The sequence below is a fragment of the Sarcophilus harrisii genome, chromosome 1 (assembly GCF_902635505.1).
Source record: "Sarcophilus harrisii chromosome 1, mSarHar1.11, whole genome shotgun sequence".
Classification (NCBI taxonomy): Eukaryota; Metazoa; Chordata; class Mammalia; order Dasyuromorphia; family Dasyuridae; genus Sarcophilus; species Sarcophilus harrisii.
Window position 1 is genome coordinate 86905806 of NC_045426.1, and position 12442 is coordinate 86918247.

Here is a 12442-nt window from a genome sequence, read left to right on the forward strand (position 1 = left end):
TAGTAAACATTTGCAGAAAGAGAAAATTAACACACCAAGGTCTCAATTCAAGAATAGGCTTTTTAATCCCCTTTGGCAACTTGAAATATTTTTCTGATTGTCACATTGGAATTAGTTGTCAGTTGGAATATTTTAATAGACTCAAGAATAAGTGGTGAAATCACATTCAAATCTGACCAAGACTGAGCAAGAACTATAGCACATGGCCCTTGCCTTAGTGAAGGAGACCTGTTTCTTCATGAGAACTGATCATATAATACACTAAAAGACCACTAGCTTTGGAGCCCCTGTTGTTTATTCTGTGTGTCATCTTGGGTAAGATCTCCCTAAGCTTCAGTTTCCTTATCTATCAAATATTCGGCCTCCGAGACCCCTCCCACTCTTAGGTCTGTAATCATCAGTGACTCCCCTTTCTTGAAACAGCCCCGCTTGGTAGAGAATGTAAGAAGGATCATCCCCATTTGACAGAGGAAGAGACAGTTGAGAAATGACTTGTGTAGGTTCACATAGCTAGTGCGCGTCAGAACCCGGCTCCAAACTCAGGCCCTCTGATTCCGAAGTACCCAAAGGCCCTTTGGGACCGGCAGGAAGTGACCTGCCCAGAGGGATTGGGGGGCTCTCGGCAGCCACGACAGACTTCTGCCTCCTGGCCCATGGCTCGTTCCATCTTTGTGCCCCTCTGGGCCGTGGCCCACACCGTGAGGCAGCCGGAGGGGGGAGAGGGGCCAGAGCCGTCCCTGGCTCTCGGTGTCCGTGAGGGACGGAGGGAGTTCTGGGAGGTGGCGAGGGACAGGGGAAGGAGGGCGCTCTGCTGGGGAGTGAGTGACTGCGGTCTGCATCTGGAGGCCAGGTGGGGGGGCCGCCAGCCAGGCCCTGAGTGACCGGTTCCCTCCTCCCCAGGTGAGAAGCCGTACATCTGTGAGATCTGCGGCAAGAGCTTCACAAGTCGCCCCAACATGAAGAGGCACCGGCGGACACACACGGGCGAGAAGCCCTACCCCTGCGACGTGTGTGGGCAGCGTTTCCGCTTCTCCAACATGCTGAAAGCCCACAAAGAGAAGTGCTTTCGTGTCAGTCACCCGATGACCTCGGACCCTCCCGATGGCGGTGACCACCCCCCGGGCTTGACCCTGGCCCTGACTCCCCCGCCCCCCCGCCCTGCCCCCCCCCCCCCCGCTGCCCCAGACCCTGCCGCCCCCCCCTCACTTACCTCCCCCACCCCCGCTCTTCTCCACGGGGAAGGTCAATGCCAGCCACAACTAGGGCGCCCGCTCCCCCGCTGGCCCTGCCGCTCCATTCCGGACTCTCTCCTCACCTCTCGAGTGTGTCCGGCTGTGCCTCCAAAAGGACCCTGAGGACTGACTCTGGAAAGTGGAGCCCCCCGCGTGTCCTTCCCCCTTCTCCCTCCACGGCAGAGTGGATGGGGCAATTGATGGGACTTCCAAGGACCCGGGCCAGATTCTCCCTCTGCCCCTCACCCACGTGACTTTGGGCAGGCTGCCGGCCATCTCGGAACCCCAGTTTCCTCGTCTGCCCCGGAGGAAGCCGGACTAGATGTTGCCTACAATCCCTTCCAGTTCTGAAGTCCTGTGCTCCCCTTCCCCTTCCAACCACTCAGCTCCATTTTGCCTAGGGTCTCAGTGTGGTGGTATTGGGTGGGCCCAGGGAGGCCCGGAGCGGGCCAGGAGCCGGTGCCACTTAGTCGGGGGGCTCCGCGTTGCTTTGGTGAAGAAAGGAGCAGAACGGTGCAGGGTCCGGGAAGCCTCAGTTTCTCCTTTTGTAAAATGAGCGAGCAGCCTTGGAAGGGGGCAGGCAGGGCGGGTGGGGGAGGCAGGCGCCTTCTTCGAGCACAAACGGGTCAGTGGAAGCCAGTTTGCTAAGCCAGGCTCTGAGGGCCCCCTGTGAGGTAAATGGGGATCCAGGCGTGGTCCCTCACCCCCCAGGGGAGCCACGTGTGCCCCATGGGGAAGGGGCCAGTGCAAAGAGGGGAGGCTGGCGAGGGTGGAAGTCACCTCCTGGTGTGTGCCCCGGGCAGGGGATGAGGGTCTGTGTCTCCATATGTCCGAGGTGTGCCTGAGAGGGACCCCCGGGGTCCCTGTGGGGTCCAGGGTGACCGTACAGGGTGAGTGCACACATACACATCCGTACAGCCGAGTCTGCCCGTCCTTGTGTCTTCAGGAGTGTGTCTAAGAAGGAAAACGTGCAAATGGGGGACCACTGTATGTGTTTTGGTGTCTCTCTATGTGTCGGGGGGGTAAAGACCTCAGGACAAGCACTAGATTCACTTTGATTGGGGATGTGCTGAGCCCCGTCAGTTTTGCCAAAATGCTGTTTCTCCCGCCTGCCCCCATCCCTTCTCCTCCTGCCCGCCGGCCTGGGACCCACGAGTTGGGCTGGGAGGGAGCCCAGCTTACAGAAGGCCAGGACTAGGGGGTTTCAGGGCGGGGGGACATGGAGTCGTAGCTGTTTAGTCACACTTTGGGAAAGGAAGTTGGGGCTGTGCCAGGGGTGTGCTCGGCCCTTCCCCTCACTCCCAGGGGCCAGTCCAGGGCGGCCGGGGCAGAGGGCCGGGCCGGACTGGGGCGGCCGGGGCAGAGGGCCGGACCGGGGCGGCTGGGGCAGAGGGCTGGTCCAGGGTGGCTGGGGCAGAGGGCCGGGCCGGACTGGGGCGGCCGGGGCAGAGGGCCGGTCCAGGGTGGCCAGGGCAGAGGGCCGGGCTTTTGTTGCTTCCAGCTGCCACCTTCCTCCAACAGCCTCTCTTGGTGGCTGCTAGGCCCTCCCCGGTGACTGATAAGTGGGACCATTCCTTTTCCCATTGGGAAGAGCAGGTCCCGGTCGGTGGGAGCCAGTTCTGTGCTAGCCCTCGGCCTGGGGAGGGGGAGGCCTTCCGCGGGTGAGGGTGCAGAGATGGGGAGGCTCCTCGGGACTTTCTGAGGCTTGGGGCACAGAACCAAGCTCTGCCTGATCAGGGATTGGGGGAAGAGGTGAGGAAAGGGCCCTTTTCGCAAACTAGAGAAATCACAGCTTGCTGGGGAGGAGTTGGTTCTCAAAGTGCCTTACAGTTTAGAAGGAGGGGGGGAATAATGGCATCTGCCAAGTCCTCTGTCCTCTGAGGAGCCTGAGGTCAGTCAACCAAAGAAGCCCCTCGAGGGGTCACTGGCCATTCTCCAAATGCAGCCCAGCCCCCAAGGTAGGACACTGCCAGGCCCAGGCCGGGGTTCAGGGAGGGATTGGCCACTCCTTGCTTTGGCCCCGTGGGCGGCAACCCAGGAACCTGAGCCGCAGCCATCTCTCTCCTCCCTCTGGGTGCACCCCCCTCCCCCCCGCACTGGAAGAGATGACATGGACCAAGGTTTGGCCAGTGAAAAGTCAGACTTCCTTCAGAGTAGGAGCAGGGAAATAACAGGCCTTTATTCCGGGTCTCCAGGTGCTACAAACACATTATTGGGGGGAAGCCACAGCTGAGAGGCAAGCGTGTTTGGGGCTGCCCCCACCTGCTGGGTAGGGTCTCTCCCGCCCCTCCAGCTGGCTCTCAGGACTGTGCCGGGGAGCGAGCTCAGGTGCCTCGGGGGGTGTCTGTGGGCAGTCTGCAAGGCAGGAGAGGGGGAGCTGTTGGGTGCTGGCTGGGGGGCATCGGGGCGCTGGCTCCCAGCCCGCTGCTCTCCTCCATCTAAAGGAAATACAGGGTGTGTGTGCAGGAACGCGAGCGTATCCATTAGGGAATATGTGAGAGGATGGAGGGTGAGTGGAAGCCTTGGACATGACAGGAGTAACTGAATCTGGTCCCCGCTCCTCTGTGCTGGGGCTAAGTGGGCATTCGTGCCCATCCGCCCCCTCCCCCAGCCTCGGGAAGGGGCTGAAGCCTGCCTCAGTTTCCCCGTCCCTTCCCTCCTCTCCGGCTGCTGTAGTGAGGCTCGGGCTGGCCCGGAGCCTCCTGCACAAACTGGGATTCCTGCCTCAACTTAAGCAGAGGGGACCTCAGCAAGTACATGTGAGGCAGTAGACCCAGTCGTGCAGTTATTGCAACTAAGGTTGTTCCTAACCTTGTTCCTAAATTGAGGCAGTTCCATAAGCTAATTCTTCCTCATTAAGCTCCTTTACTTTTCATTTTGTAACTTTTTTTTTAAGTAATTTTTAAGATTCTTTGCACCTTAATTCCCCTCCCTCTATTCTCTTCCTCCACTGATACCAGGTCCTGGGAGACAGGACCTTCCCATGGCCATGTCACAAATGGAGCAGGAAGATTGAGGACTTGGAAGAAAATGGACCCTCTTCTCCCCTCCCTCCCCTGCTGAAAACCCCCTGGAACCAGGGGACAGCCTTGCGGAGGACAGGGCTGAGAACGGGAGCCGAAGTGGTGCTGGGGCTCGAGTGGCGGTACTGTCCAAATAGGCAACGTCCACCTGGGCAGACTTGCCCCATGCTGGACCCTAATGGCAGAGGCGGCCCCTCCACTTCCGGGAGCACGGGGATCTATGAACTGTGTGACTTGAGTGGTCAGAGGAGTTGCTATACATCAAGGAAAAACAAAAGCCAAAGTCAACCCTAGTAGTGTGGACCACGGCTGGCAGCCAGGGAGGTGGGAGGTGGGGACAGGGCCGCGGCCGGGGCTATCCAGGAGCTAGATGCGGAGCACTTACTAAGGCCAGAGTTGAGCTGTTGCAGCGGGTGGCCATGGGCCCACTTGACTCCATGCCAGGGGGAGGGCTGGTCATGGGACCCTTAAGTGTGATAAACAATATTATTAATAATAATTAATAAACAAAGCACTTTATTCTGTATAGATGTGGGGCAACCCAGGGGGGAGTGGAATGTTTTAAGAAGACTCACCCTGGGAAATGTTGGTAGCCAGTTTTCTGTTGATTGATGGGGGGAAAATTCTTTTTTTAAAAGAAAAATTGTGTAATCAATATACGATAACTCCCTCGTCCCCAGCTGCATGCATTTTTGGGGGGTGGGGAGTGGGGGAGTTATGGGGAGTGGGGCAAGGGAAGATCTGCTTAGAAGTATTTGGGCCTGGGGGTGGTGGAAGGGGGAGCAGAGATCACTGTTCATGTCTGGGCTTTCCTCCACTGGACTCTTCCTGGAAAATGAGGCACTTGCCATGAGCAGTAGATGAAGGAGTAGCTTTTAGCTCAATAATAACTGTCCTCCTCCTTACCCCCCATCCCTAGGGGGTCCTATGCTGCAGAAACATGCGCACTTTGGGGACCCATTGGGCATATGGGAAAGTATTCTTTCAAACCCTCTTCCTTCCTGGGCTATCTTCTATGAAAGTAGTTTGGGTGAAGAAGACTTTGGAGGGAATAGGGGGTGGAACGATCATTAGATAAGTGGTTCTGGGTCCTGGGTTCCAATATCAGCTCTTCTACTTGGAGAACCTTGATTGGAAGGATCTTCAGGATGCAAAAGGGAAAAGATGCTCTCCCTGGTCCTGAGAGGAGGCTCTGAGCTGGCTGTGCTCAACATGGTGGGAAGGAGATTGGACTGTGAGAGGGGCTGGCTGCTCAGCAGCTGGCTCTCTGCTGCCCCTGCCCCTTCCCCTCTCAAGCAGGGACCCTCCCTGTGCCTCTTCTGCCACTTTTCCCTTTTCCCCCCCAAGTCCCAGAACTTTTGTGACTGATCAAGGGGGAATTCCTTCTTTTTAGCTACTCCAGAAAAAACAAAGTTATCTATGCTCTTTTTATCCCATTATTTGGGATAACAGGATTTCCTGGGGAATAGGCTCACACGGGGCTACAGGCTCTGGGTTCTCCACGACAATATAATAGTACTTGCTTACCATGTTTGGATACTTCCAGGCCAGAAATAACCTGATATGGTTGCTTGGTAAATATGTGGGAGTCCAGGAAAGTCCTAGATTTTGTATCAGAAGATCAGATTTGCTGCTAAACCATATTTGGGGAATCACTTCCCCTCCCTTCTCCCATCCCTTCTCTCCAATGAGGGTGATAGACCCTTTCTAGCTGTAAATTTGTGGTCTTTAATTATCACTGGCCTACCCACTGCAGCATTTTCTTGGGAAATGGCTTCAAAGCAGACTTTTCTGGGCCCCATGGAGACTTTCCACTCTCCTAGCTTCCTTGCTTTGGTCATTTACTGGGGGTCGACTCCTACTCCTCCCAGTATATGGAGCCCAACTGGTCAGGAGTCGCTGGTCAGTGGCAGGGCTGGGCGAGAGAGGGGAATGAAATTCAGGCTCTCTTGCTGAGATACTTTATCCTGAAGCTAATCCTCTGGGCAGTTCCACCAAGCCCTGCATCCAGGACCTCCCCTTGCCTCAGAGAACGGCCTTGGTTTTCCCAACCTTAAAGGCATTCCTTTTGGAAAGGGTAGGAGTTTGTCTTCCCTCTGCCTTAGTGCAGTTCCCCTGGGGGCTATCTCAGGGCAGTGAGTTCCCTGACCCTCAAAGACTTATAATGTTCTAGACTGTGATAGAGCAGGGATCGCAGCTTTGACTAGATAAGGTTTAGGTTAATCCCTTTCAGGTCTCAAAAGTGTGATTCTGTGGTTTCCCCCATCCTGGGTACCAGGGCTAATACTCTGATGTCCAAAAAAGAAGCGCCAACGTGGGTTTGGGGTTTAGGGAGGGGGCCATTCTGAAAGGCAGCATGAGGGCTAAGAGACCAGGTCTTCTCAGGGTGTCTGAGCTGGCAGGGAAGCAGACTAAAGCCTAAGTTTAAAGACCTTGGCCGGGTCTTGGTGATTACCTAGGTCCAGTATCCTCATTATAAGGACAGGGAAACTGCCCCCAAAGTCACTCCAATATTCAGTGAGGTAGAAGACCTGGAATTGGAACTTGCAAATATTAACTCATTGGGTTTTCCATCCTTAACATATATATACACATACACATATCTGTATAATGTATTTCCCAGTGCTGGAATACATTTCCAAAAATTCCAGTGCCAGGAACCCACTGAGCAGTGGGCCTGATCATGAAATGGAGGGAGTTGGATTATATGGGATTTAATGTTAAGGACCTTTCCACCTTTAGATCCTATGATCCTACACAAAATCAAACATTGATTAAGCCTCTCTGGGTACTCTGGGTAGGGCTCAGTGCCGAGGGAGATAAGAAGTTTAGATAAGGTAGGGTCCCTGACCGCCAAAAGTTATAGTTGTCATAAGACCAAGCGAGGGGGAAGTGTCCCCACCGATGCTCCCCACTAAGGGAGGGGGCATTGGCTGAAAGGGGCTTCTCATTTGCAGAGGCAGGTCCTCTCCTGGACACAGTTCAGAGATCTCTGAGCCCCCTGTCAAGCCCCCCCAGTTGCTGCAGCTTGGGCAGAGTGCCTCAAAAAACAATGCTAAGGATGCCAGCCTGGAGGGGCTGACCTGGCATTCTTGGATGAGCACATTCATGTGCCAGGAAACTGAGCCACGGGCAAGTAGCTTTTCTTCCTCTTGCACGGCTCCCCTCGGACCCCGGACGCTCTTCCACCATATGGAAGAACGGCTGTCTCCGGTCCCAGGTCAGGCTTGGGATGTCTGGGAGCTGGGAAGCCGGCGGAGAATTGATCCACCGTTTCCCAGGTTAAGAGCAGTGACAGAGCTCTGGATTTGGAGCCAGAAAGCCTGGGTTAGGCCCAGCCCTATGGGAAAGCCCTTTCTCTGTGGATCTGGGTTTCCTCATCTCAAAAGATTCAGGGGGCTTAGTTTTGTGTGTCATAGACCCCAGTGGCAATCTGATGAAGCCTATGAATCCCTTCCCGTAATGGTGTTTTTATATGTATAAAATAAAATGCATAGGCTTACAAAGAAAACCAGTTCTATTTAAAAATCATTATCAAAGTATTTAAAAATAAAACAAGGTCACGGCCCCCTGGTTAAGAACCTCTGGGCTCCCATGGTCTCTGAATTGCTTTCCAGTTCTGGGCACTGACAGAAGTACAGGAAGAAGTTATTCCGAGGGTGTTTGCAGCCTGGACCTTCTGGTGCCTCATCTTTAGTTGCTTCCCCATCCTATGTTCCAGTTCCAGACTTAAGGCCGACCATGGTGCCCTGGGTCTGGGGCACTTGGGAAAGGGTTGAGGCGGTCAGCAGAGGGTCTGGCAGAAGGGTACAGAATTGATGTTTTGAACCTTTGATACTTCTATTCTCTTCATTCTGCCTTCCTAGCTAGAGCAAAGAAGTGGGAGCCTAAGTGTTCTTGGGACCCGGGGGTAGTTGTCAGCCCAAATCTCCTCACCACCGACCCTCCTAGAATCAGAATTTCAGCGATGGAAGACACCTCAGTCATCGGAAGTCACTTTATCCTACTTATGCCCAACAAAGACTCTCCACTACCAACATTTGTAATCGCTCATCAAAAATAACGTTACAATATTTTATATGTTTATAGAGCACTTTAAGGTTTTCGCCATGCTTTCCTTACAACAACCCAGTGGGGGGAAGGGGGCTTCATAATAATGCAAATGTTATTATTCTCATTTTCCTGAGACTCAGAAATTAAATGATTTGCCTCAGGTACCTAAGTGTCACAATTGGAATAGTTCTCCATGTTCTGTAGTCACTTCCTTCTTTCTCTCACTTCATCAGAGGGACAGTGGAGAGATTTTCTACAAGGTTTCAAGGTTGGATCCTTGAAAATGAGCTTTCTCTCTCTCTCTGTTTGATCTCTTGTGTCTCTAAATGTACACGTTAAGGTGGGGACTGGTTGGGTACAGGTGATGAGTCCCTACTCTTTTATCCATCCCAAGAGTGGCAAGAGGGTGCATTCGGGACCCAGGCTGGAGCTTTTCATTCTCTGCACCCATCAATTCGAGTGGATAAACAAAAATTTGTGTGAAAAAGACCTGGAGAAGGGAGCTTAGCAGACTGCAAGCCTAGTACAGGCCGATAATGACCAGACAGCAAAAACAACAAAGCTAATCTAAGGCCCCTTAGCCCAGAATATGGAGAAAGTCTTGTCCTCTGCCTTGTTTGGAACACACCTGAAATCTTGTGTTCAACTCTAAAACCCAGTTTTGGGAAGGACATTGAAAACTGGAATATAGCCAGAGGAATGTAACCAGGAAGCAGAAGGGACTGGAAACCATTGCCATGTGAGGGCCAGTGAAAGAACTAGAATATTTAGCACAAAAAAAAACAGGGTCTGAGCAGGAAGGGATAGATGCTTTCAAGTATTTTTAAGGGTTATCATGTGAATGCTTGGCTGCAGAGGACAGCTCTGGGATCAGTAATGGGTGGAAGTTGTAAAGAGACAGATTTCCAGAAGCAAAGACCTCCTGATGTCACAAAAAGTAGAATGGGATGACAGGAAGATAATGGACTCTGTTGCTTGAGGGTCTCAAGGAGAGATTCTACCATCCTGATTCTGGGTCTCCATTCCTCTGCCCTTTCCCCACTCTTCCTCATCCATCTGTTTTGGTGCCCAGTGAGCACACACTTAATGTAACCGTCCCTTGACAATGTAGCTCAGTGAATCATGGACCAGACCCGGATGGAGAAATGTGACTGGCCCTCCGGGTCCTAGCCCCCTTACAGAGACCAGTGTCCACGGCAGACTGGGCAGAGTCCCTTGCAAAAAGACCCACAGATGTGTGACTGAGGCAGAGGAATGAAGATGAATAAATTCTTTTGTATGAAATCCTGGAGCTTGTCACAGCCTATTTCTTCCTCGAGACTTCTGGGACTGCTCACCTGCTTTTGTTCTTGAGCAGAAGCAAGCATGTGGTGATGGAGGGAGGTAGTAAAAGGTTCTTCTGTTTTCTCTTTGGAATGGCCTGTGGGTGGGGTGAGGGGAAGGAAGTGGAGAACTGGTGAAGGAGTAACTCCTCCTTCATAATCAGCACCAGGACGGGCAAGGTGCGTGTAAACGGACCGACCACATGTGGCAGCTGGAAGAGCACTTAGGGCCCCCTCCTCCAGCCCCTCTGTTTGACAGACGGGGAACCCAGAATCCAGAAAGGAGAAAGGAGACATAATTGGGAAGTGGGACATAAGCTGGCCTGGGATGTAGAAATCTCAGTTTGAATTACCAGCTCTTCTCTAACTTACTGTCTATGTAAACTTAGACAAATCCCTGCCCCCTTCTCAGACGCACCTGTTTCCTTCCCTGTAACATGTCCAGAGCTCTTTGTATATAGCTGCCAAAATAATTCTCACAGTTAAACCAATGTTATACCCTTACTCAGACAATTTAGAGGGAAGCTAGGTGGCACAGTGGATAGTGCCAGGCCTGAACTCAAGAAGACGTAGCTTCATGAGTTCAAATCTGGCTTCAGACACTAGCTGTATGACCCTAGACAAGTCACTTCACATTGTTTGCCTCAGTTTCCTCATCTGTAAAATGAGATGGAAAAGGAAATGGCAAACCTCTCCAGTATCTCTGCCAAGAAAACCCCAAATGGGATAAGGAGGAGTTGGACATGACTGAACAATCTCACCTAGTACAAAAAGCAGAATTCTCAGTTTGGCATTTAAATCTCATCACAATCTAGCACTACCTGACCTTGCCAGTTTTATTTCATTTTATTTGCCTTTATGTGTCCTGTATTCTTAGCCAACTGGGCCACTTGCTGATCCCCAAACTTAGCATTCCAACTCCCATTTCCATGCCTTTGTCATGCTTGGAATACATTCCCTCTCAGTATCTTAACTTCTTCAAGGCTCAGATCAGGTGCTAACCCCTAGGGGAGTCTTTCCTGATTTCCCATCATGCTCTCACCCTCCTTAAATTATCAAGCATGTGCTCATCTGTTAACATGTTGTCTCCCTCCCATAGAATGTAAACTGTTTGGGTGTTCTTTTTTCTTCTATCTCCAGTGCTTAGCACACTTCCTGGCACATAAGAAAGTACTTAATTAATGCTTATTGGATTGGATTAGATTGGAAGGAAAGAGGGAAGAAGGTAGGAAAGTAGGAAGGAAGAAAGGAAGGAAGGAAGGAAGGAAGGAAGGAAGGAAGGAAGGAAGGAAGGAAGGAAGGAAGGAAGGAAGAAAGGGAGGGAGTGAGGGAGGAAGGAAGGAAGAAAGAAAGGGAAGGGATGGGAGGAAGAAAGGAAGATAAGGAAGGAAGAGAAGGAAGGAAGGAAGGAAGGAAGAAAGAAAGGAAAGGAAGGAAGGAAGGAAGGGAAAGAAAGATGTATTTATTAAGTACTTACTCTGTTCCAAAGTTTATAAATATTATCTTGTTTGAGCCTCACAATAACCCTGTGAAGGAGGTACTATTATCCACATTTTACAATTGAGGAAACTGAGGCAGACAGTTTAAATGGCTTGTCCAGAATCACATAGCTAATAAGTGTCTGAGGCCATATTTGAACTCAGGTCCTCCTGACTGCAGGGCTATTCCAACTAGCTGCCCACAAATAGCATTTCTTAAGAGGAAAAAAGGAATAATTTTAGTAATTTATTGCCATAGCCTAGACAAGTGGCAAAAAGGACCTGGACTGATGGAAATTAATATATATATATATATCAACACTTTGGGGGAATTGGGGCACAAAATAGAGCTGAGAATCAGAAGACTTCACTTTGAGCATTGCCATTGCCACTGCTGACTTTAGGATATTGGGCAAATGCTTTCCTCTCTCTGGGTCTTAGTTTTTCATCTGTAAAATGAGGGGATTGGACTCGCTGATTTATCTGACTCCTTCCTTTCTATGTTTGACATTCTAGAAATCTATGGTTCGGATTCAGGGGTCCATTGAACAGGTCCATTGAACATTCTCTCAGGTGATGTCAAGGAAAGAAAGGGGTAGTGATTCAGTACCAGCCTCAACTCCTCCCAACTCTATGGGTAAAAACAAATGAGTCAGAGAGTGACGATGTGAGGATGGGGGGTGAGTGACTTGGAATCATAGCTTGTCAGTATGTGAAGGGGCTAAATTTAACTCTCAGCTGTAGGCCTTGTCACTTCTGGGACAAGCTAATCTTGGGATCTAAGTCAGGGGAGCAAGAGTCCAGGTCCTGGCCCCTGGGGAGACCCTCTGGGGAGCATGGGAGAGAGGGAGCAGAGGGCCCTAGATTCCTTGGGTCCATATACAGTTGGTGTAATAACCTTTATGGGCAGCCAGAAGGCACAGTGGACAGAACTCTGTGTTTGAAATCAGGATGAACTGAATTCAAATTTGACCTCAGACCCTTACTAACAATATGATACTGGACAAGTAGTTTTAATCTCAGTTTCCTCATCTGTAAAATGAGGCAGCTAGGTAGTGTAACAGACAGAGTTCTGGGTCAGAAGTCAGAAAGACTCATTTTCCTGAATTCAAATCCAGCCTCAGTCACTTATCAGCTGTGTGACCCTGGGCAAGTCACTTAATTCTGTTTGCCTCAGTTTTCTCATCAGTCAAATGAACTGGAGAAGGAAATGGCAAAACCATTCCTGTGTCTTTGCCAAGAACACCCCAGATGGGGTCCCAGAGAGTCAGACAGGACTGAAAAACAACTAAATGATAACAAAAATTAGTATCATAATATTACCCACCTACTAG

General features: G+C 51.2%; 1 protein-coding gene across 1 annotated transcript in view; it reads left to right on the top strand.

Annotated features, from left to right (window-relative positions):
• Positions 1 to 9597, top strand: part of ZBTB47 (zinc finger and BTB domain containing 47) — a 47357-nt gene extending 37760 nt beyond the window's left edge. The window contains exon 6 of the mRNA XM_031959852.1: positions 901 to 9597. Coding sequence (XP_031815712.1) covers positions 901 to 1355 — 455 coding nt within the window. The 3' untranslated portion in view covers positions 1356 to 9597. The remainder of the gene's footprint in view (positions 1 to 900) is intronic.
• The last annotated feature ends 2845 nt before the right edge of the window (positions 9598 to 12442 follow it).